Source organism: Macrotis lagotis, chromosome X (assembly GCF_037893015.1).
Source record: "Macrotis lagotis isolate mMagLag1 chromosome X, bilby.v1.9.chrom.fasta, whole genome shotgun sequence".
In the NCBI taxonomy this organism is placed as follows: Eukaryota; Metazoa; Chordata; class Mammalia; order Peramelemorphia; family Peramelidae; genus Macrotis; species Macrotis lagotis.
Genome location: NC_133666.1, coordinates 175126009 through 175148908, shown reverse-complemented (window position 1 = coordinate 175148908; position 22900 = coordinate 175126009). Strand labels below are relative to the sequence as shown.

General features: G+C 32.7%; 1 protein-coding gene across 3 annotated transcripts in view; it reads right to left on the bottom strand.

The window, feature by feature from the left end:
* Positions 1–22900, bottom strand: part of ERCC6L2 (ERCC excision repair 6 like 2) — a 151852-nt gene that overhangs the window by 96883 nt on the left and 32069 nt on the right. For 2 of the 3 annotated variants that reach the window (XM_074202816.1, XM_074202819.1), the window contains exons 4-9: positions 10941–11134; positions 9453–9614; positions 8996–9203; positions 7518–7658; positions 5562–5678; positions 4171–4290 (exon numbers count right to left, since the gene is read on the bottom strand). In XM_074202816.1, coding sequence (XP_074058917.1) covers positions 4171–4290; positions 5562–5678; positions 7518–7658; positions 8996–9203; positions 9453–9614; positions 10941–11134 — 942 coding nt within the window. The remainder of the gene's footprint in view (positions 1–4170; positions 4291–5561; positions 5679–7517; positions 7659–8995; positions 9204–9452; positions 9615–10940; positions 11135–22900) is intronic. The other variant, XM_074202818.1, reaches the window with a different exon arrangement.

Genomic DNA, 22900 nt, shown 5'->3' with positions numbered 1-22900 from the left:
CAATACCTAAGTTCTGCAAACCAGCCCCTCCCCCAACACAAGACACTAGGGAAAGGGGCAAAATGAAGACAGGTCAGCTCAAAGTGGGGTCCACTGTTACCAAGAAGATAAGGATACTAGCTCAGAAAAGGAGGACAGAAGGGGTGGAGCAGAGGAGAATATGAACTGGTCTCCAGTCCAGAAAGACTTTTTTAGAAGAAAGCAGAAAGGAGTTTAAAATTCAAAATGGAAAAATTAGGAAAAGAAATGAATGAGAAAATTAACACTATGCAAGAGAAAATTAACATCTTAAAACAATAAAGCAAATACTTTGAAAATACAATTGGATAAGTGCAAAAAAGAAAACAATTCTTTCAAAAACACAATTGGGCATTTGGAAAAAGCTAAAAATTCCCTCAAAAAGAGAACTGACCAACTGGAAAAGGAGATTCAAAAGATAAATGAAGAAAAAGATTGAACTCTGTGGAAACTAATGAATTCATGAGACACAAAGAATCCATTAAACAAAATCAAAAAAACTGAAAAAATGTAGAAGAAAATGTAAAATACCTCACTGGCAACTGACCTGGAAAATAATCCAGGAGAGACAATTTAAGAATGATAGGACTACCTGAAAAGCTTGAAGAAAAAAAAACCTGGACTCCATACTTCAGGCCATAGTGAAGATGAACTACCCTTATATCCTGGAACCAAAGGGCAAAATAGTCACTGAAAGACTACAAAGATCCCCTCCTGAAAGGGATCCCAAAGGAATACTGTGGCCAAACTCCAAAACTATCAGATCAAAGAGAAAATCCTGCAAACAGCCAGAAAGAAACAATTCAAATACCAAGGAGCCACAATCAGACTTACACAGGACCTGGTTACATCATCATTAAGGGATCAAAGGACCTGGAATATGATATCCCTGAGAGCAAGGGAGTTTGGATCACAACCAAGAATTCACCATCCAGCAAAACTGAGCCTTCTCTTTCAGGGGAAAAGATGAATACTTTTAATGATATAGGAAACTTTCAATCTTTTCTGATTGAAAAGACCAGAACTAAACAGAAAATTTGGTCTTCAAACAGGAGTCTCAAGAGATACATGAAAAGGTTAAAAAAAAAACTATTATTCAATAAGATAAAATTGGTTATATCCTACCTGGAAGGAACACTTGAGAACAGTAACTCTATTAGAAGAATATACTTAAGCAAAAGGAATGGACATTCATGATATGTCCATGACTTTAATGGAATGATTTTTTTTAATCTCATTAAAAAGGGGGAATAGGGGCACCTAGCTATGTCGCCTTGGGCAAGTCACTTAACCCCCACTACCATAAATAAAAAAATTTTTAAAATTCTAAAAAAAGATGGGGGAAATAGTAAAGAGATGGGAGGAAGGGGGAGATTGAATGGGGTAAATTAACATCATATGAAGGATTAACACAACACTCAGTTGAGTTTAGAAAGAGGGAAGGAAGGACTGAGAAGGATGAAGGAAGAAGGGAAAAAGGAAAAGAGGAAAGAAAAGGGAGGGTGTTAGATAGATGGGGTAAATACACTAAAGGAGGCAGTATTCAGAAGCAAAACACTGGGGAGTAGGAAGAGGGTGAAAAAAAGGGAGAAAAATACAAATGGAGGAGTGTTAGCATGGAGGGTAAAAGAGTTAGAAATGATGACTCAGGAATATGAATGGGATGAGTTCTCCCATAAAACATAAGCAAATAGTAGAGTGGAGTAAAAACCAGAATCCTACAATATGTTGCTTACAAGAAAATCATTTGAAGCAGAGAGATACATACAGAGTAAAGGTAAAAAGCTGAAGCACAATATATTATGTACCAGCTGAATGAAAAATGCAGGAGTAGCAATCCTTATCTCAGAAAAAGCAAATACAAAAATAGATCTCATTAAAAGAGATAAGGAAGGAAACTATATTCTCCAGAAAGGTACCATAGACAATGAAGCAATTTCATTACTAAATATGTATGCACCAAGCAGTATAACATCCAACTTCTTAGGAGAGAAACTGAATAAGCTACAGGAAGATATAGCCAGCAAAATTTTACTAGTAGGTGACCTCAACCTCCCTCTCGCAGAATTAGATAAATCCAGCTATAAAATAAACAAGAAGAAAGTTACAGAGGTGAATAGAATGTTAGCAAACTTAGATATGATAGAACTTTGGAGAAAACTGAACAGGTATAGGAAGGAATATATCTTTTTACTGCATACATGGGCATTTAGAAAAATTGACCCTATATTAGGACATTAAAAAACTTCATAATCAAATGCAGAAAGGCAGAAATAGTGAATGCATCCTTTTCAGACCATAATGCAATAAATATTACATGCAAAAAAGGATCATGGAGAGTTAGACCTAAAACTAATTGGAAACTAAATAAACTAATTTTAAAGAATTAATAGATCAAACAACAAATCATAGAAGAATCAAACAACAAATCAACCAAGACAATGAAAATAATGAGACAACATACCAAAACTTATGGGATACAGATAAGGCAGTTATCAGGGACATGGATTTTTTCTTGGGGGGGGGGGGATATGATTAAATGCTTATCATGTGCAAAACATTATACTAAGTATTGGGAACACAAAGAGAAAATTAAAACATCCTGCTCTCAAAGGGCTTTATTTTTTTAGTTTTTGTAAGGCAATAGGGTTAAGTGACTTTCCCAAGGTCACACAGCTAAGTAAGTACTAAGTATCTGAGATTGAATTTGAAATCAGGCCTACCTGACTCCAGGGTCAGTATTCTATCCACTATGCCACCTAGTTGCCCCTCTCAATGAGCTCTTGACAGAGGCAGAGAGCTGGGCTACAGGGATGGAACATTGGATAGAGTCAAGCTTTTTGTTTTGTTATTCCCACTGATAAAATCATATCTATTTCTGATGTTGAATCATTAGAATGAGGTCCAGTGAAGTCAAAAACTTTCTTTGCTGAGTCTCCATAGCTGTGGCTTTTCAGGAAACAACAATAAAAGAGATGTCAGGTGGCAATTCTAGAAGGCTGTAGGGCTTAGCTGGGCTAATTATCAGTTCTAATAACAATGTATTAATGTGCCAGTTTTCCCACTATTACTCTAATCTCCATCTTTTGTCATCTTATGCAACTTGCTGGATGTGAGGGTAAAGCTCAAAATTGTGCTGACTTAAATCTTTCCTATGGTTTTTAATGATTTGTAACTCTTCTTGAAAATCAATCCATCAACCAACAACCATTAGCCACTATTATGCACCAAGGATTATATGAGATAAAGGAGATACAAAGTTACAAAAAGAAAACAGTACTTTGCCCTCAAGGTTTCTAACTACAGGAAACATACATATATAGGTATATATTTAAATTCTTGATTGTTCCTTTGGGTATATATGAAATGACTGGAACTGTTTTTCCTTCTAAATGCACCAATACTCCTGAAATTTATGCATGTATTCCTGGTTAAGGATCTCTGGCCAAAGGCAAATTTCTTTCCAATAACTCTCCAGATTTCATAGCATACTTTTCAAAAATAATTCTTTCCCAAATAATTTATATTCTCAGGTTTACTGACAAATAGGTTATTGAATTTAATTTTCTGTTCTGATTCTTCTTGATATAATCTATTCCACTGATCTACTATTCTACTTTTTATCAATATTAAAGAGTTTTGGTGATTAGGAATTTATAATATAATTTGAAGGCTAAAATTATTATTTCTCTCTATTTCTATTTTTCTCCATTATTTCCCAAGAGCCTAGGTCTTTGTTCCTCCACATGAATGCTATTATTATTTTATCTAATTCTATAAAATTCCCATTTGGGAGACTGAATAGCCCACCATTAGCTATATAAATTAATTTAATTATTATTAGTAGCAGTATAATATTGGTGTGGCCAAACCCTTTGCTATGCTACCCTTTAGACATAAAGGTAGATCTTTTTTTTTTTACTGAGACAATTGTAGTTAAGTGACTTGCTGAAAAATCAAACCATTAGTAAGAGTCTAAAGTCAAATTTGAACTCAGATCCTCTTGACTGAAAGGTTGATGCTCTAACCATTGTGACACCTAGTTGCCCCATAAAGGCAGATTCTTAAAGTCAATTTTTAAAGGAGTTCAATTGGAAGTAGCTGAAGTGATCTGCATGATATAATTTCCTCCACTCTCTCAAAATTATTTACCTTCATTTTGCCACTGTATTTTGGATCAGAAATAGTTTCAAAGGCTGCATCTTTACTCTTTTGCATGAAATCTTTGAATTTGGAAAAAACTTGATTGCATATCCTTTTGAGATGTGTTTCCTAAAGAAAATGAGGGAAATGGAAGGAAAGATAAGTATAAGAGAATTGTATTTAAGACACTAATCAGCATGAACTAAATTTAGAATACGAATCTATCTTCTGATGTAAGACTTTGTCAGTTCAAAGTAATATAATATTTTGTACATATTGCAGTTTGTAATTTGACTGCTAGCTCAGACATTAAAGTGAAGCAGGTTTCACTGAACTGTACAAAAGTTATGTAATCAATCATTCCTATTAGTCTTCAGGTTTTCAAAAAATCAAATATCGAATGATCCTAAAAAGTATGAGACCAAATGCAAACTAATATAATGTTAAATCTTATCAGAATAGAAAAAGGTACAAAAAGAGAATCATTAACTAGACCAATAAAAACAAACTTGAAAGAGATAATAAAGAACAACTTTCTACCTTTTTCAGTCTACAGATGAGAAGTCAGCTGACTGGGTTCATATGGTGACAGAGTAAGAATTAGAACAAGGTTTCTTAACCTATAGTTTATAAACTTGATTTAAAAAAAAGTTCTGACAACTATATACTAATTAGTTTACTCTGCATATAAAGTAAACTATGTCTCTTATTTTCTACATAAAACAGCATTGTTTTGAGAAAAGATACATAGACTTCATCTGACTGCCAAAGGAGTCTAGGACTTACAAAATGCTAAAATCTCAGAATTAGATTTAGGGACTTAAGCACTCTAATTTCTCCTCTTGATTTTACCCTCCTATCTGCAAAAACCAAATACATGTAAACATCATCAAAAATTAAAAATACTTCTAGCTAAGACTTATTTATTCCTGTTATGTTAAAGTGTAACCATTACATATTTGATAACAAAGTAAAATTACAGAATTAGCCTAAATTTTGGATTTACTGACTTTCATTAATGTATGAAGCAGCCCTCTTACCATGAAAATGTGCAAACTGTAAGAATGAAGTATCCTTATTATAGTTAAAGCAATCATGATAGTTAAGCAAATAACTAAATAACATTAAATGTATGCATATGTAAATATTTTCACATATAATTTATATACATATATATACACACATGCAAACTGAATTTTGAATTATAGTAGTTCAAGCTAATTTTATATTATCTATTAAATTCTCTTGACTTCAAACTTTACCAACCATATAAACTGCAACCAACTGAATTTGAACAAAATTCAAATATGGGCAAATCAATTTTTACCAAAATATAATATGAATGACTTATTTGACAATAAACTGTAGTCTAAAATAAACAAAAAATCCAAGAGACGAACCTGCTGTTTACTAGTGTTGCTACTGGCTTGTAGCAGTGCAGCATGATTAGCTACCTTCTGCAGGATTGCAAGATAACTGAAATATAGGGTTTTCACTGTTTCACCATATGAATTTGTCTAGAACAATTGAAAGAAAAAGGGAAAAAAATTGAAGGTATTATCAAAGATTTAAAACTACTGAGATTCATTGTTTTCATTTCAAATTTCATTTCAAAATTTGTTTTCCTTTCCATTATTTTGGGGAAGTGAATTCAAGTCAGTTTAAGTTAAAAACATTTATTAAATACTGGTAGGAGGCCCAGGGCTGGAAGATAAAAATACAAAGACCAAAGTGAAATGTTCCCAGTTCATAAAGAGTTGGCAATATAAATGAGATAGGTAAATAAATACATGATAAGCTGAAGAGAGAACACTCATCTTTGTAAGAAGAGGAGGAAAGATCAGGGGAAGTTTCAGAAGCAGCTAACTGTGCCTAAGGTAAACCTTCATTTCCTAAAAAAGAATAGATTGCTCATTTAACCAGAATATACACCTAAAGAGCATACTATTTTATCTCCTTAATGTGGATTTACATTGTATATTTCAATCAGAATGCTGCAATGGTTCTTTTTTTTTTTTTACGAAAAATACAAAATGAAGTTTTGCATTAGAGTATAAATAGCGACAAACTGGGTTAAATATTTTTAATAGTCAGAGAATCAAAGGCAACAAAATAACCAGATCATTTATGATAGCTGTGTACAGAATTTCACAGAAACACGGTGGAAAAGAAATGGAAAAACTGGGACACTAATGTACTGAATGAGCTAATTATTTTAGAAAACAATTTGGAACTATGCCCAAAGAGTTATAAAACCACATATATCTTTTGACCACTACTAAACTTGTATTCCAGTGAGATTTAAAATAAAAAAGGGGGGTGGTGAGGGCCTTTTAGGTATAAAAATATTTACAGCAGCCTCACTTTTTTGTGGCAAAGAAATGGAAATTGAGGGCAGGTCCAACAACTGGAGAATGGCTTAAAGAAATTGTGGTATATAATTGTGATGGAATACTGGCATGGAATGGTGTTATAAGAAATTATGAGCAGAAAAACTTGGAAAAACTTATATGAACTGACATAAAATGAATTGAGCAGAATCAGGAGAATAGGGTACAAATTAAGAGCAATACTGTACAGCAATCAATTGTGAATGACTTAGCTATTCTCAGCAATACAATGACCTAAGATAATTCCAAAGAACTTATGATTATAAAATGCTCTCCACTTTCAAATATGAATTACTGGATATTGAATGCAAATCAAAGCATACCTTTTTTTCTACTTTCTAAATTTTTCTTGGTTTTAGGAGGTTGTTTTTTGGTCTTTCTAGCCCCCACAATATGTCTAATATGCAAATGTTTTGCATGACTATACATTAATAACCTATATCAAACTACTTGCCTTTTCAATGAGGGAGGAGGGGAAGGAAAAAAGGAGAGAATTTGAAATTCAAAATTTTAAAAATATATCTAAAATTATTTTAGCATGTAATTGGAATATATGAACTGACACACACACACACACACACACACACACACACACACACACATAATATTAAGACTTTGAGTTTGGGTGATCAGGAGAATAGTGGCACTATCCCCTTCAGATTTTGCCAGATGAGTTCTTATGGGTTTGAGGAGTCAGAGAATATCTGGATAGGGATATCAAGTAGGCAGTTTCAATTGTAAAAACTAGTAGTTAGTGAAAGTATTTGAAGAAATTCATCATAACTTTTTCTAATATAAATACATTTAGTAATAAACATTATTGAAAATTTAATAATTCTCTCTTGCACTCCCCAATTCCTGAGACTTCACAAATGATGCAGAAGAGATGCTGTAATTTGTTTCTTAAAGGTAGGAAAGGACAATATGACTGAAACCAAGATATAGAAACAATACTAAAATACATACTTTGTAACAACAGTGTCTTCTTTTACGGCCACTGTTGCAGGTACAGGGTTCTCGAGCTCTAAGTATCAAGGTTACATCTTCGGTCTCTAATACAGTTTGATAAACAGCCTTCTGGAACTCTGTCAGAGAGCAGTAAACTATCTGCCGATAGAAAAAATCCACACAACTATTAACATCTACTTAAATAGTTTAATAACCACAATGTAGGTCACATCAACCAAATGTTCTTACTTAGTAGCATACAAACTAATTTTCCCTCCTATAATTATACTGCCATTAAAACTTCTCTCAATTTTCTGAGACATTCTGTCCTCCTTTAAGTTGTGAGTAAATTTGAATTATAGTATCTATTTCATATAATATTAATCAAATTAGGAACAAAATCATGTCACAAATATGCGCTGCATTTTATTTTCTAAGTTCTTTGTTTCCCTACTTCACAAATAATTAATATTAAGCATAAAGAGAAATCCTCAGTAATGTCTTTGAGTTTCACTGAAAAATAGACTTTTTAACATTAATCTCATTTTGCTATAATTTTTTTATGGCTCATAGATATATGGGGTATCAGGACATTATAACTGAAAGATGAAATTATTTTCTCTCTTAGAGCAAAAAAAATTAACTATTACCATCAGTTTCATATTAGTCCATGAATTCCTTGTCTTTTCTTTTTATTCCCTAGAGTTTAGCACAGTGCCTAACAATAAGTGCTTAATATATACCTACTGGCTTACTGACTAGCTGACTTGCCTATCAGTAATGCCTTTCCCCTTTCCTTCATTTCTTATTCTTCCTTGATAAAATCTCCAAAGTAAAAGAGGTTTCTGTTCTCATTTTGACTACTTTCTGGTACCACAATGTAATATACAATAGAAAGAGCACTGACTCAGGATACAAAGAACCTAGTTCAGATTCTGCCTCTGAGATTTTCTACCTGTGTATCTTTGGGCAAGTTACTAAACATCTTTGAGCCTCAATTTCCTTAACTGAAAAAAAAAAGAGTTTACACTAGATGATCTCTGAAGTCCCTTCAAATTACAAGTTTATGATCCATGAAGTGACATATCTATGATCTATAAAGTGACAGGGAAGGAGAAATGCTCCTGCCCTAAGAAGATAAATATTAATAGTCATACAATAAGGAAAATTTAACAAACCTATTGTCTTCTCAAGGTAAATACTCTAAGGATTACTTGAAAAACATGTTTCCTCTTCCTGTTTTCCCTAACCCACTGTCTAATTTTAAGAGAAGAAAATAATAATTCAAAATCATACTTAAAAAAGGCTAGTTACATTCACAACTAAATAGTATCCATATGATTATACCAGCAATCCTGTATTTATGTAATTTTCACACCAGCTGAAAAATGACCCTCAAACTCTGGATCTCAACTCTTAATGTTTGAGGACCTAATCTAAAAAGTTCAGAAAAGCAAAATAAAACAAAATTTAAAATGAAAATCCACAATTCTCACTCTGTCTTCCTTCTTAGGCAACTGATCCCTGATCAGAGTCTTGGTACGCCTCAGGAACCAGCCAGACATCTTTTTTGCTAGTCTCTGCATGGTCTTTCGGCCAGTAGCTAGTTCTCTTTTGGTTGCAGTATGTCTCTGTCCATGCTCCACTGGGTCAGAAAACTGTTTCTTGAAATAAGTCATGCTACCTAAAAGTCCTGGTACAGCCCTAAAAGTAATAACATGGATGTTATTTGTTAAATTATCTCCAAAAAAACAAGTCAGCAGCAGCAGATATATATATATAGATATAGATATAGATATAGATATAGATATAGATATATATGTGACAGGACCTAAATCCAGAGTATCCTGACTTTCAGGAGTCCTCTATCCACTGTACTATATTGAACCCCCCCCTCCCCCAGTATGCTCTAAAGAGAATAAAATAACCACACAAAAATGTGTTTTCACTCACCAGTCCATAACACACCAAAGTTCCTTCATGTTGTTTTGAAGAATGGTACCAGTAAGGCCTATACGAATATTACATTTTAAAGCTTTCATAACCTCAGTAACTCGAGCCTTTGGATTCTTGATTCTATGGGCTTCATCCACAATGACAGCAGACCATTCTATACTGTAATTTTTTTAAAAAAAAAAGAGTCAAATTTTTTGAGTAAAAGCTTCTTTTCCACATCTTTCTCCTATCCTATTGATGAAGAATTTATAGCTTATCTACTTTCCATGCTATTTGATTTTTTTCCTCTCTAATTTTTGTTGAGCATTCTGGTTACTATATGTAAATCTCACCTAGGTAAATGATTACAATTAACATGTCATGAAATTAAATATCTACAGAGTCAATAAAGATTAGCAATAATATAGTTAGCTATTGGATTATTCCAATATGGAAATACTCTCCAGTGATACAATTTAGCAATGTGTCCATAACAGCATCATGGAATACTTGGTCAGCTTTCAATTCAATTTAAACATTTCTTAAACACTTTATATAGAAAACCCTAGGTTAAATACTAGGGAAGATATAAAATTTTAATAAGAAAAAATTCCTATACTCATAGAACTTCTAGTAGGCAGAAGAAACTTATAAAGATAATTATAACAAATGATAAGTGCACTGGAGGAGTGCAAAACAAGTTATGTGGATAAAAGTTTGTTCCTAGAAGGTAGGAAATAGCAGGGAAAATTTTACAAAGAAGCTAAGCATGTAAACTGTGTTTTAAAAGATGGATACATAAAAGGAGAAAGGCAGCATTCCTGGCACAGGAAAAAGTGTAAGCAAAGTCTCAGAGACAAGACAGCAGAGAGCATGTCTAGGAAATAACATAGCATACTATAACTGGAGGTACAGAGTCTATGGAGGGAAGTAATATGTCAAAAGGTTTAAAAAAGTTGTGGCACTAGATTGCAGAAGATCCTGAATAACAAACTAGAATTAGAATTTTATTTAAAAGGCAATAAAAATCCAGTGAAAATTACTGAACAAAAGAATATATACTTCCTTTGTGTAAGGAAGAAAAGTCTCATAAAAATATGAAAGCTACCTTAAAGTGGAGGAAAAGAGCAGAGAAAGATGCCTGCAAATAATTCAGGTGGGTAGCAATATAGACTTTGCTTAGGTGACAGCAGTGGGACTAAATAGAAAGGATGGATGAAAGACCAGGTTGATAAAATAGGATAATTAAATATGAGAGGGGATAACTTCAAGTTTTTAACTTTATGACTGACATAATGAATGTAGCAGTACTGACAAAAACAGAGAACTCAGAGGCAGCATCCATTTCCATTCACAAAATTTTAATGTTAGCAATATAAATCTTTAATTCTGAAATCAACTTTAATTATGCTCAATAATATCAAGAGTACATACTAGATTCTAAAACAAGGGAAAAGAAACATTAAAAAGAGATATACAGATTCTAAGTTTTAAAAAAAACCCTACCTGTTCAGCTCATCTAAACATAAGCGAAGGGTCTCATAAGTAGTTAGAGCAATTTCACATTTTCCCTGCTTGACTCGAATCAGCTCACTGTCTTTTTTATTACCATGCAAAATAGTGACTCTGAAGTATCCCCAGGTGTTCAATTCATCTCTCCAGTTATAGAGCACAGAAAGGGGGGCCACTATCAGAAATATCTAAAAGAGGATGAAAAATAATTACATTTTAAAAGAAAATTAACTTCAAAATATAATACATCTTAACAACTCAAATCTTGTATGTGTCCAAAGTGCTAGATATGGAGTACTCTCAACAAATCGATACAATTGATTATCTTCTGTAAAGGCAAACATCTCAGAAGCTAAATTTTTTTTTTTAGTTTACATCACATAACCACAGGCTATTCAGTACAGGGATTAATGTTTCAGAAGTATAGAAAAGATCCATAATTATACTTTCTTGATTATACCTTCCATTAGAGAAAATCGGTTATTGAAAATGCTGTTTTTACTGATTTTTACATAATTGTGATTTCACAAAACTTTCCAACAAAGAAAATGTCAAATAATCAATAAAGATAGATAGACAGACAGGTAGATACATCAGCCATGTCAAGAGTAGACAGCCTTCCATATCCACTGTGTGATCCTACAGGATCATTAATCCCTATGTGCTTAAAAGTAAATTCCTAGAACTTGTTTATTAAGTCATAGGCTTGCCTCAGTAGGTAAAAGAAGTCCCAAAGACAGTTCACCATACCAATAAAAATCACAGGTTTTTCATGCTTTGCACATTTTTTGGCAATATTTCTCTAGAGTTTTCTTTTTCTATAATTTCTCCCTGATATGAAGATGAGGACCACAGTATAGTATATAAGGCAGATAAATGGTCCTATAGCACTGGACTTAAGAGTCAGAAAGATCCAAGTTGAAATCCTGTCTTAAAAATCATGTGCTCCTGGGTAAGTATATATATCCTCTCTGGCTCAGTTTTCCATCTATAAAACAAGATGATCCATCATATATGGTGGTTGAAAAAACTATATGATATATTGCAAACAAAGCATTCTTTAAACATTAAAGTACTATAGAAATACCAGTTACTAGTATTATAGAAAAAGTATAGTTTATTTTTGTGAACAATTAATATGTCATAACCTCATTGTTCTTTAAATGTTTGATAGAATTCACTTATAAATTAATTTGGCTAAAAGCTTGCTTTTATCTTCCCATTATAGGACACTTAATTTCTCTAGGATCAGATGGTTTAGATACATCTAGTGTTAATCTGGGCATTTTATATTATTTTTGTAAATATTCAGCCTTTTCATTTAAGTTTGAAATTTTGTTAATAAATAAAATAATAAATAATAATTTCTAATTTTTAAATTCAATTTCATTTTCAGTTCCTAATCTCTCCTTTACTTCTCCCTCCATGTAAAAAAAAGAAAAAAAATGATGCAAGCATGTGTAGCCATGCAAAATAAATTCCCATATTATACGTATCAAGGAAGGAAGAGAGGAAGGAAGGAAGGAAAAAACAACTGGGACAAGTCATTTAACCCTGTTTGACTTGGCTTCTTCATCTGTAAAATGAATTAGAGAAGGAAATGGCAGCCTACTGCCGTTTGGGACCAAAATTGTTCATTGTGGTTACTCAGTTTGGCTTCTCTTAAGTTTTCTTTTCATTTATGTCATTATGTATATTTATTTTCTTTTGATTCAGTTTTACTTCACTGCATCAGTTCATAATGTACTTTTCACCTTCATTATTCTAAATTCCAAATGGAGTCACAAAAAGTCAGACACAACTGAAATGAATTAACAACAAAAGACTAATCTTATGATATAGACTATATCAACATCTGTATTATATATAATTGCTAGGTCAAACCATATGTGCAGTTTTGTAACTTTTTGTTATACTTTCCAATATGATTGGACTAGTTTATGACTCCACCAATAGTGTATTACTATACCTGCTTTCCAACAGTTCCTGAAGCATTGGTAATTTTCATATTATCCTAGCCAACCTGATAGATATGAGGTGGTGTATCTCAGAGTTGTTTTAATTTGCACTTCTCTAGTTGTTACTGATTTAAAGCATTTTTTTAATAGGACTACTGATTTAGGATTTCTTGCTCTGAAAAAGCCCTTATTCACATTCTTTGACCACTTTTGTACACAAACTTCTTAATTTTATTTAACCAAAAATTATTCATCTTAACTCCTATAAAGCTATCTGTTCTTTGTTTGGTCATGAACTCTCCCCAAAGAGATAATAAGTAACTTTTTTGATTCACTAATTCCCTTATGATTCACTTAATCTAAATCATATATCTATTTGGAACTTAACTTAGTAAACACTGCAAGATGATGGCTAATACCTAGTTTCTGCCTTTCTACTTTCCAGGTTCCCCAGGTTCCCCAGGTTCCCCTTTTTGATGAATTGTGAGTTCTTGTTTCAATAGATGGGACACTAATGCAGTATCAGCCTGATGACCCCACTTTTTAATCTTGCTTAACTTTTGGGTAAGTGAGCAATAGCCTGCAGAAGAGAGTGGTCTTCTTAGTACTGATCCTATCACTTTAGCACTAATCCTATTATTATGATGCTATAATAGAAGAGGAACTAAGATGACACTAAGCCCATCTCCTCAATGAAACCCATACAAATCAGGTTTATCTCTGGTCCACAGTGTGAGAATGATATATACTTACTGATAAATCAATTAACTGAATGAAACTATTAAGATGAATATAATGTAATATCAATGAAAGTAATGAAAGTAAAAAGTACATTATAAACTGATACAGTGAAGTAAAAATGAATCAAAAGAATATACATACGCATAATGACACAAATTAAAGGAAACTAAGAGAAGCCAAACCCTGAGTAACCAAAATAAACAATCTTGGTCCCAAAGAACAAATAATGAACTTAGCTCCTATTGATAAGAGTAGAATAATTTAGTGTAAGAGACAAAGCAGTAAGGAAATTTTCACAAGGACAAGTGAAGATTGTTTAGTTGGTAGTAACAGTAAACTGAGTTAAAGGATGTACCCAAGCTATATCATTTGTTCCTCTGCCTTTAACTATCTCAAACATTAAATTATACTCTTTTGTTAAAAATAAAAATAAATCCTTACATTATCAGACATAGTCCATATATAAGTGGTTTTTGCTTAACTTTTTTCTTTGTTACAAAGGAAGATTCAATAAGGAATGTAATGGATGAATATTCAGAAAAGACTATGATGTAAAAACAAGAGATTAATAAATTATTTTTGAAATATAAAAATGAAAATAGAAGAAATTAACAGTTTTAAGAACAAAAACCATCCTACAATTTAACAGAAGATGGTTTACAATAGAAATAACAGTGTAAACTATTCTCAAATATTTTTTAAAATGCTCCAAATCACTAACAATAAGATAACTAGATATACACCTCATGGCCTACAAACTAGCTAAGATTACAAAAAGGTAAATATAGTCAATGTTGGAGGATTATGATAACATAAACAGAGACATTATGCCTCTTTTGAATTGCACTATAAGTCAAGTGACTACACTATGACCCAGGGAATCTCTTATATCTCCCAGGATCAGATATTTAAAATTTCAGTTTAGCTGTTAAAGACCTTCCTAAGCCAGCTTCTCTAGGCTCCTTCCACCATTCATCCTTCCATACACACTGCCATCCAGTGACACTGACTTTCTTGCTTTTCCTTGCACACAACACTCCATTTCCCAACTCTGAGTGTTTCTACCAGATGACCCCTTTGCCTGTAATTGCCTTTGTACTCATCAGTGTCTCTATCTCAGTTATCACTTTCTGCAAAAAACCTTTCCCAGTGTTCCTTACTCAGATCACCCAATCATCTTGAATCTATTTGTCCATAAATAGTTGTCTGCAGGTGGGAGTGTTTTCTTTGCCTTTCTTTGTATCCCCCAGTGCTAAGCATAGTACTGGAAACTTAATAAATACTAGTTGACTTCACCTAAAAAAAGTCCCATATATACCAAAATATTTATAGCAGTTTTTTTGTGGAAGCAAAGAATTTACAAAGTAAATGCTAATCAGTTGGGGAATGGCTAAAAGAAATGTAATACACAAATGAAAAGAATATTAATTACCATGTAGAAACAAATATGATGAATACAGAGAAGAATGGAAAGATTTATTGAACTGATACAACTTGAAATAAGCAGTCAAGAAAATAATATAGAAAATATCTATAGCAATGTAAAATTTTTTTTTAGGTTTTTGCAAGGCAATGAGGTTAAGTGGCTTGCCCAAGGCCACACAGCTAGGTAATTATTAAGTGTCTGAGGCCGGATTTGAACTCAGGTACTCCTGATTCCAGGGCCAGTGCTCTTATCTACTGCGCCTCTCTAGCAGCCCCTATAGCAATGTAAATTTAAAGAATGACAAAACAATCAAAGTCAAAGGTACAAAACTGCAAATAATCACATGGCCACAAAGGAGAATTATGAGAAACACTCCTAGTTAACTCCTTTGCAGAGCCAGGAGGTTCAAAAATGAGGAAAATTGCATATTTTAATTTTTTTTCAATATACTGATTGGTTTTGCTAATTTCTTCTGTTCTTCCTTTTTTATCTAAAAATATTATTTAGGGTAGGGGCATGGGAAGAAATTCTGATGATGTGAAAAAATAATAGATAACAATGAAATATATTTAAAAATAAAAATGAAAGGCTCCCAAAGTTTTCTGTAAACATTTACTTAATCCCCATCCAAGGATTTATATTACTAAAGATAGAGATAAGGTAAACATTTTTTAAAAATATCTTTGTGTCCTAGCTAAAGCTAATGGAAAGCCAAAACTAGAAGTGTGGCTTTTAACTTGTACTTTTAACAGTAAGTCTGACAGCCTGAGAGCTGAAACCTTCTACTCAGTTCTACCCCAAGCCAAACACAATTGTACTGCCTTACAAAAGCCAAGAGAAATAATCTCATAGGGATCTCTCTGAATTTCATCCATCTGGCAAGGGACCATGAATGATAATAAAATTCAATTATGTATGTGGCTTGTAAAGGGAAGATGGTTCATTTCAAAAGATATTTCTTCCAATAAAGTAAGGACTATGTTTTTCCATATTATCTAGAAATGCACAAAACATGAGGACACTTAACTGCTAATAATAATGACCATATTAATCATTCCTTAAGTTAAAGAGAAAAAACAGAAACAAACTGATTAAAAACATACCTGAAAGACAACTAGTAACATATGGAAATGTTGAAAAAGTTCTATGATATATGAATTACTGAATACAGTTAAGTCTAGTGAATTAAGGTTTGTAAAGCACTCAATGTATTTGAGTCTTATAATAGCAGTATGAAGTACAACAGGTATTATTTCTATTTTCCAAATGAGAAAAAAACAGACTAGGAGAAGTTAAGTGAATTAATTATGCCCACAAACTATTTTTTTAAAAAAAAATTATTTTCGGGGCGGCTAGGTGGCACAGTGGATAGAGCACCGGCCCTGGAGTCAGGGGAGTCTGAGTTCAAATTCCATCTTGGACACTTAATAATTACCTAGTTGTGTGGCAACGGGCAAGCCACTTAACCCCACTGCCTTGCAAAAACTAAAAAAAAAATTATTTTCACACCTCTCAAACTAGCCAATATGACCAGAAAGTACAATGATCCACTAGTGTTGGAAGGATTGTGGGAAATCTGGGACATTATTACACTGTTGGTAGAGCTGTGAACTCATCCAACCCTTCTGCAGAGCTATTTGCAACTACGCCCAAAGGGCAACGAAAATGTGCAATACCACTACTAGGTCTATACCCCAAAGAGATTATGAAAAACGGTAAAAACATCACTTGTACAAAAATATTCACAGCGGCCCTGTTTGTGGTGGCAAAGCATTGGAAATTAAATGAATATCCTTCAATTGGGGAATGGCTTAACAAACTGTATGGAATATGTATGTCATGGAACACTATTGTTCTATTAGAAAGCAGGAGGGATGGGAATTCAGGTAAGCCTGGAGGGATTTGCATGAACTGATGCTGACCAAGATGAGCAGAACCAGAAAAACACTGTACACCCTAACAGTAACATGGGGGTGATGATCAGCCTTGATGGACTTGCTCATTCCATCAGTACAACAATCAGGGACAATTTGGGGCTATCTGTGATGGAGAATACTATCTGTATCCAGAGAAAAAATTGTGGAGTTTGAACAAAGACGTAATTTTGCTATCTCTTATACTTATGCTTCTTCCTTAAGGATATGATTTCTCTCTCATCACATTCAACTTAGATCAATATATACCATGGAAACAATGTAAAGACTAACAGACTGTATTCTGTGGGGAGTAGGGAGAGGGAATAGGGGAAAAAATTGTAAAACTCAAAAAAAATAAAATCTTTCCAAAAAAATGTATTTTATTTTATGTTATTGTATTTTATTTAAGGCAAAGGGCTTAAGTCACTTGCTCAAGGTTACACAGCTAGGTAATTATTAAGTGTCTGAAGTCAAATTTGAACTCAGGTTCTCCTGACTCCAGGGCTGGTGCTCTATCCATTGCACCACCTAGCTACTCCTAAACTACTTATTTTTAAGAAAAAAAAAGACAAATTCAAAATATATCAAAAAAAACCCCATAGAAATAATAAATGACTATCTCAAAAGCCCTAGAAATGCCATAATCACATTGCTCTTCTAAATTAGGTATGTACAGATATAGCTGTCATACATATTGAGCAGAAACCATGATAAAAAGAGCTAAACAATCAGGTGAAAATATAGACCAGGTAGAATGGAGTTACTACCTCTTTCCTGGAAAAGCTAATCTAAATATTCAGAGTTCTCACAGTTCACAACCAGATATTGATTAATGCATTTAATTACTATTTTTAATAATAAAATTCTTTGTTAGCCTAATGTTAAACTTAAATGAACTGTAAAAAGAGCAATTCCTTAGGCTTCAATGTCTTACTATCTTTCATACTCTCCCTTTATATAAACTACTAGCACCCCATATTTTGAATTCATTTTATTTTTCAATCTTTACTTAAATTTAAAATATTTACTGTAGGTGCCTGGTTAGTAAGTGAATATCAGCATATTCAGCTGATGCAATCCTAGATATGGAGGAGGCCAGGAAGCCTACTTCCAGAAAGACATGACAAAGAGAAGTGGATTTGCCATAGAAAGATTTGGAGCATGTACAAACTATTCTGTTTCCAATCCACTAATCCCATGGTAAAGAGGAGCCTCTCTGACTATAATTAGTGTTATTTCAAAAGCCACTAGTCAGCCTAAGTTTGTTGCTTTTGATCTGACTGCTTTCAGATGAGAGATGAGACAATGCTATAAAAGGAGAGGTCACAATCCCTCCCTATCTGAAATCCACATATCATCTGGAAAAGTATAGTACAATGAACTATCCAAAATCTAGAAATAGAGTCCTTTTTTTTTTTTTGCAGAGTCTCACTTTAGCATTAAAACTCTGAGGGATAGAATAGGAAAAGATTCATTCAGTTACTGGGCTGAAGGTTAATTGGTTAGAAGCTAATAAATGTTAATTTTAATACTTTTTAGAAGAAACTGAGATATTCACGCTGAAAGTTAACATAAAGCAGAAAACATCATAATGGAGGTTCAAATTGAATTAGGTAAAGGTATTAGGGAAAGACACTTCCAAACATTCTAGGAAACCCTTAAGAGTCATCCTGGCTCTGGAAGACTCAGTCTGGATCCACTTTCTATATTACATAGTAATGCCTTAAAGCTTTCCTCCTCAAAATTATGCTAAAATTACATATCCCATTATCACCTTCCAAAGGTACTGCCTCTTTGCCAAAAATCCAGCAAAAGCTAAGACTTTGTTTGCTCTTTAACATCAGAGGATAATTTAAAGATTGAAATATATAAAGGTGTAATAGTAAATGAAGCTGACTGGGTCCACCAGATATCTCACTTTATTTAATATTACCACCTCTGACCAGTTATATCTAGAATTTGAAATTGAATCTTCACATACTTTCCTGAAACACCACTGAATGTGGTTATCAAATCCTTAAGGACAAAAACTTTTATTTTTATTGTATCTTTTACAGTATCTGGGATACTGTTTTAGATATGCTATCTCATGCTATATTACACCCCCCAAAATTTTTTTCAATGGACTAAATTCTGACAAGACAAAAAATCACTGGCAAAAGCAGTAAATATCCTATTTTTTTTTGGAAGGTAAGAAATCTACATCATCCTTAAATGGATTGACTTATTTTGTTAAAAAACAAAACCACATTATATTGTCCTGGAGGTTAAAATGCTGAACATTCTTCACTGTTATGAGAAAATGACTGATGACCAAAAATCAATAATACTTTTCAAGAGTTAGTACCATTCATTCCTATGTCAACTACTTTTTTATTTATATTTTATTTTATTTTTCCAATTACATATTAAGAAAGTTTTTCAACATTCATGCATATTTATATTACATAATTTTCTTCCACCCTCCCTTCCCAGACCCCTCCCCTCAGTAGCAAACAGTCTAGTGAACATTGTACATGTACATTTGTGTTTAATATATTTAAATATTAGTCATTTTATGTATAAGGAATTAGTATTAAGGGAAAAGAAAGAAAACCATGGGATACGAAGGAAAAACAAAGGAGTGTACAATCAGATCCTGTAGTTTGTTTTTTGTTTTGTTTTGTTTTCCTTCATTCAGATGTGGATGGTGTTGTCCATAACAAGTCTCCAAGGGTTGTCCTAGCTCTCTGAACTGCTGAGAGGTGCAGCATCCATCAAAACTGAACAACTCATAATGTTGCTAATACATGCAATGCTCTCTTGGTTCTATTCCCTTCACTCAGCATCATTTGCTATAATTCTTTCCATGGTTCTCTAGAGTCTGACTATTTTTGGTTTCTTATAGAACAAAAGTATTCCATAACATTTATATATCATAAACTTGTTTAGCCATTCCCCAATCGTTGGGCATCCCCACAATTTCCAATTCTTTACCACTACAAAAAAACATTTTGGAATATGAGGGACTTTTCTCATTTTTTATGATGTCTACTGGAATTTCTACCTAGTATTGATTTTTCTGGGTCAAAGGGTATGATAAATTTTGTTTCTCTTTGGGCATAGTTCCATATTGCTCTCCAGAATGACTAGATCAATTCACAACTCTACCAACAATGCATTAATGTCTCAATATTCCCACAACCTCTCCAACACTGATTATTTCTCTTTTTGTCATCGTAGCCAATCTGATAGATGTGAGGTAGAACCTCATAACTTTTAATTTGCATTTCTCTAATCAATAATGATTGGAGCATTTTTTCATATGATTATATATAACTTTAATTTCTTCTTTTGAAATCTGCCTGTTCATATCCTTTGATCATTTATTAACTGGAAAATGACTTTTAATCTTATAAATTTGATTCAATTCTCTATATATTTCAGAAACCCTAACTATGAACATTTGTTTCCCAACTTTCTTTTTTTTCCTCCTAATCTTGGCAGCATTGGTTTTATTATTGCAAAGTCTTTTTATTTTAATATAATCAAAATCATTAATTTGGCAATTTATAATGTACTCTTATTTCTTGTTTGGTTATACATTTCTCCCCTTTCCATAGATCTGACACAAAATATATCTAGGTCTGTTCATGGGTCTTTTGAATTGCCCTTTAATATCTAAATCCTGTACCCATTTTGACCTTATTTTGGTATAGGGTGTGAGATATGAGTCTATGTCTAGTTTTTGTCATACAGGAGAATAATGAAATAATGATGAAGATGATAATGATGATAATATTAATAATAGCAATCCAAATAGTATTTATTAAATAGATATTATGTGCTAGGATGACACTAGTAATAATATTGATGTTTGTCTTACCTTAAAGCTGGAAAGCACTTTATATTCATTATCTTATTTGAATCTCATATCAACTCTGAGAAGGAATTGATACATACATAATTATCTCCATTTGACTGATGAGCCAAGAGAATGGCTAATTAATTTATTAGCTAATAAGGGTCAGAAACAGAGGTCCATGACTAATACGTTGTTACTGGAGCTGTGAACTCATGCAAACTTTTGGGAGAGCAATCTGGAATTATGCATACACTTTGATCCAGCAATACCACTACTGGGTCTATACCCTGAAGAGATTATGAAAAAAGGTAAAAGCATCATTTGTACAAAAATATTCACAGCAGCCCTGTTTGTGGTGGCAAAGAATTGGAAATTAAGTGAATATCCTTCAAATGACTTAAACTGTGTAATATGCATGTCATGGAACACTATTGTTCTATCAGAAACCAGGAGGGATGGGAACTCAGGGAAGCCTGGAAGGATTTGCATGAACTGATGCTGAGCAAGATGAGCAGAACCAGAAGAACACTGTATACCTTAACAGCAATGTGGAGGTAATGATCAGCCTTGATGGACTTGCTCATTCCATCAGTGCAACAATCAGGGACAATTTTGGGCTATCTGTGATGGAAAATACCATTTGTATCCACAGAAAGAATTGTGGAGTTTGTACAAAGACCAAAGACTATTTACCTTTAATTAAAAAAAAAACCATTATCTTACTATGTAATTTTGCTATCTCTTATACTTTATGTTTCTTCCTTAAGGATATGATTTCTCTCTCATCACATTCAACTTAGATCAATATATACCATGGAAACAATGTAAAGACTAACAGACTGCCTTTCTGTGAGGGGTAGGGGTAGGGAAGCAAGATTAGGGGAAAAAGAGGTCCATGTAAAATTCAAAAAAAAAAATCTTAAAAAAAAACCAGAGGTCCATGTTTAACCTCTCTTTTTCCAATTTGCCTTGCTGACAAATCAACGAAACAATATAGAGAGATCTCAGATATCAATGAGTTAATTATATAAAAATAAATATTTTCATATAACAAAACCAATATACTTTTAATGAATAAGAGAAAAATCTGACAAAATACATAAGGAACTGCTAATAAAGATTCAAAAATAACATTTCCCCCCAAAAAAATCAATAGATACAAAAACAATTTACAAAAGAAACATGAATCAATAATCACTTTAAAAAGCTCAATTTTATAAGCTATAACTTTCAAATACCATAATAATCCATAAAACTAGTAAAATAATTTTAAATAATATTCAATTATTTAATGAACAGATATATATATATATATATGTATTCTCATACAGTTTGAAGTAATTGAAAACTGCTAAATCTTTTTAGAAGTCAATTTAGCAGCAAAAGTTAGAATTATATTCATACTTTCTGATACAATAATTCCATTTTTGAAAAACTCAAAATGGTACTAAAAAGGAAAACCTATCAACTGAGATATTTATAATAAGTATATTCTTAAGTATAAAAAGAAATCAACTTAAATTAATAAGATAATGTAATCTTAATATATGTTATAATGTAATTATGGTAAAGAGTACAGCCTTTTAGAAAATAATTTTAAGTGAAAAAAGCAGGACCCAGAGAATACATACAAACTATTACAGTTAACAATTCCAACAGTAATTTGAGGGTACCTGTTTCCCTACAAACCCAAATGGTCTGCTTCAAAAGGAAGGATGAATACTACTTTACTAAAATGTTGCTAGGTTCTGGACTAGACTCTGATTGTTTTAACTTAATTGATTATATAGAAAACAAGCTTATCAAATTTTCAGACAACCCAAATTTGGAAGGAATAGTTACAGCAATGATTGCCAGAATCAAGAATTTCACTAGCCACTGATAAGATCACCTCTATTCCAAAAGGGTGAGATTGGATAATGTTTATTAAAATGTATCTCTTCCACCTCCCCAAGAAAGTGGGTAAGGGGAGAATTTGCTGAAGAAGATACCAACTAAATCAATGATAGTTCTTTCTTTTCATTTCATTATCAAATTACTTTAGGTTGTTTACTACTAAATATATTTTT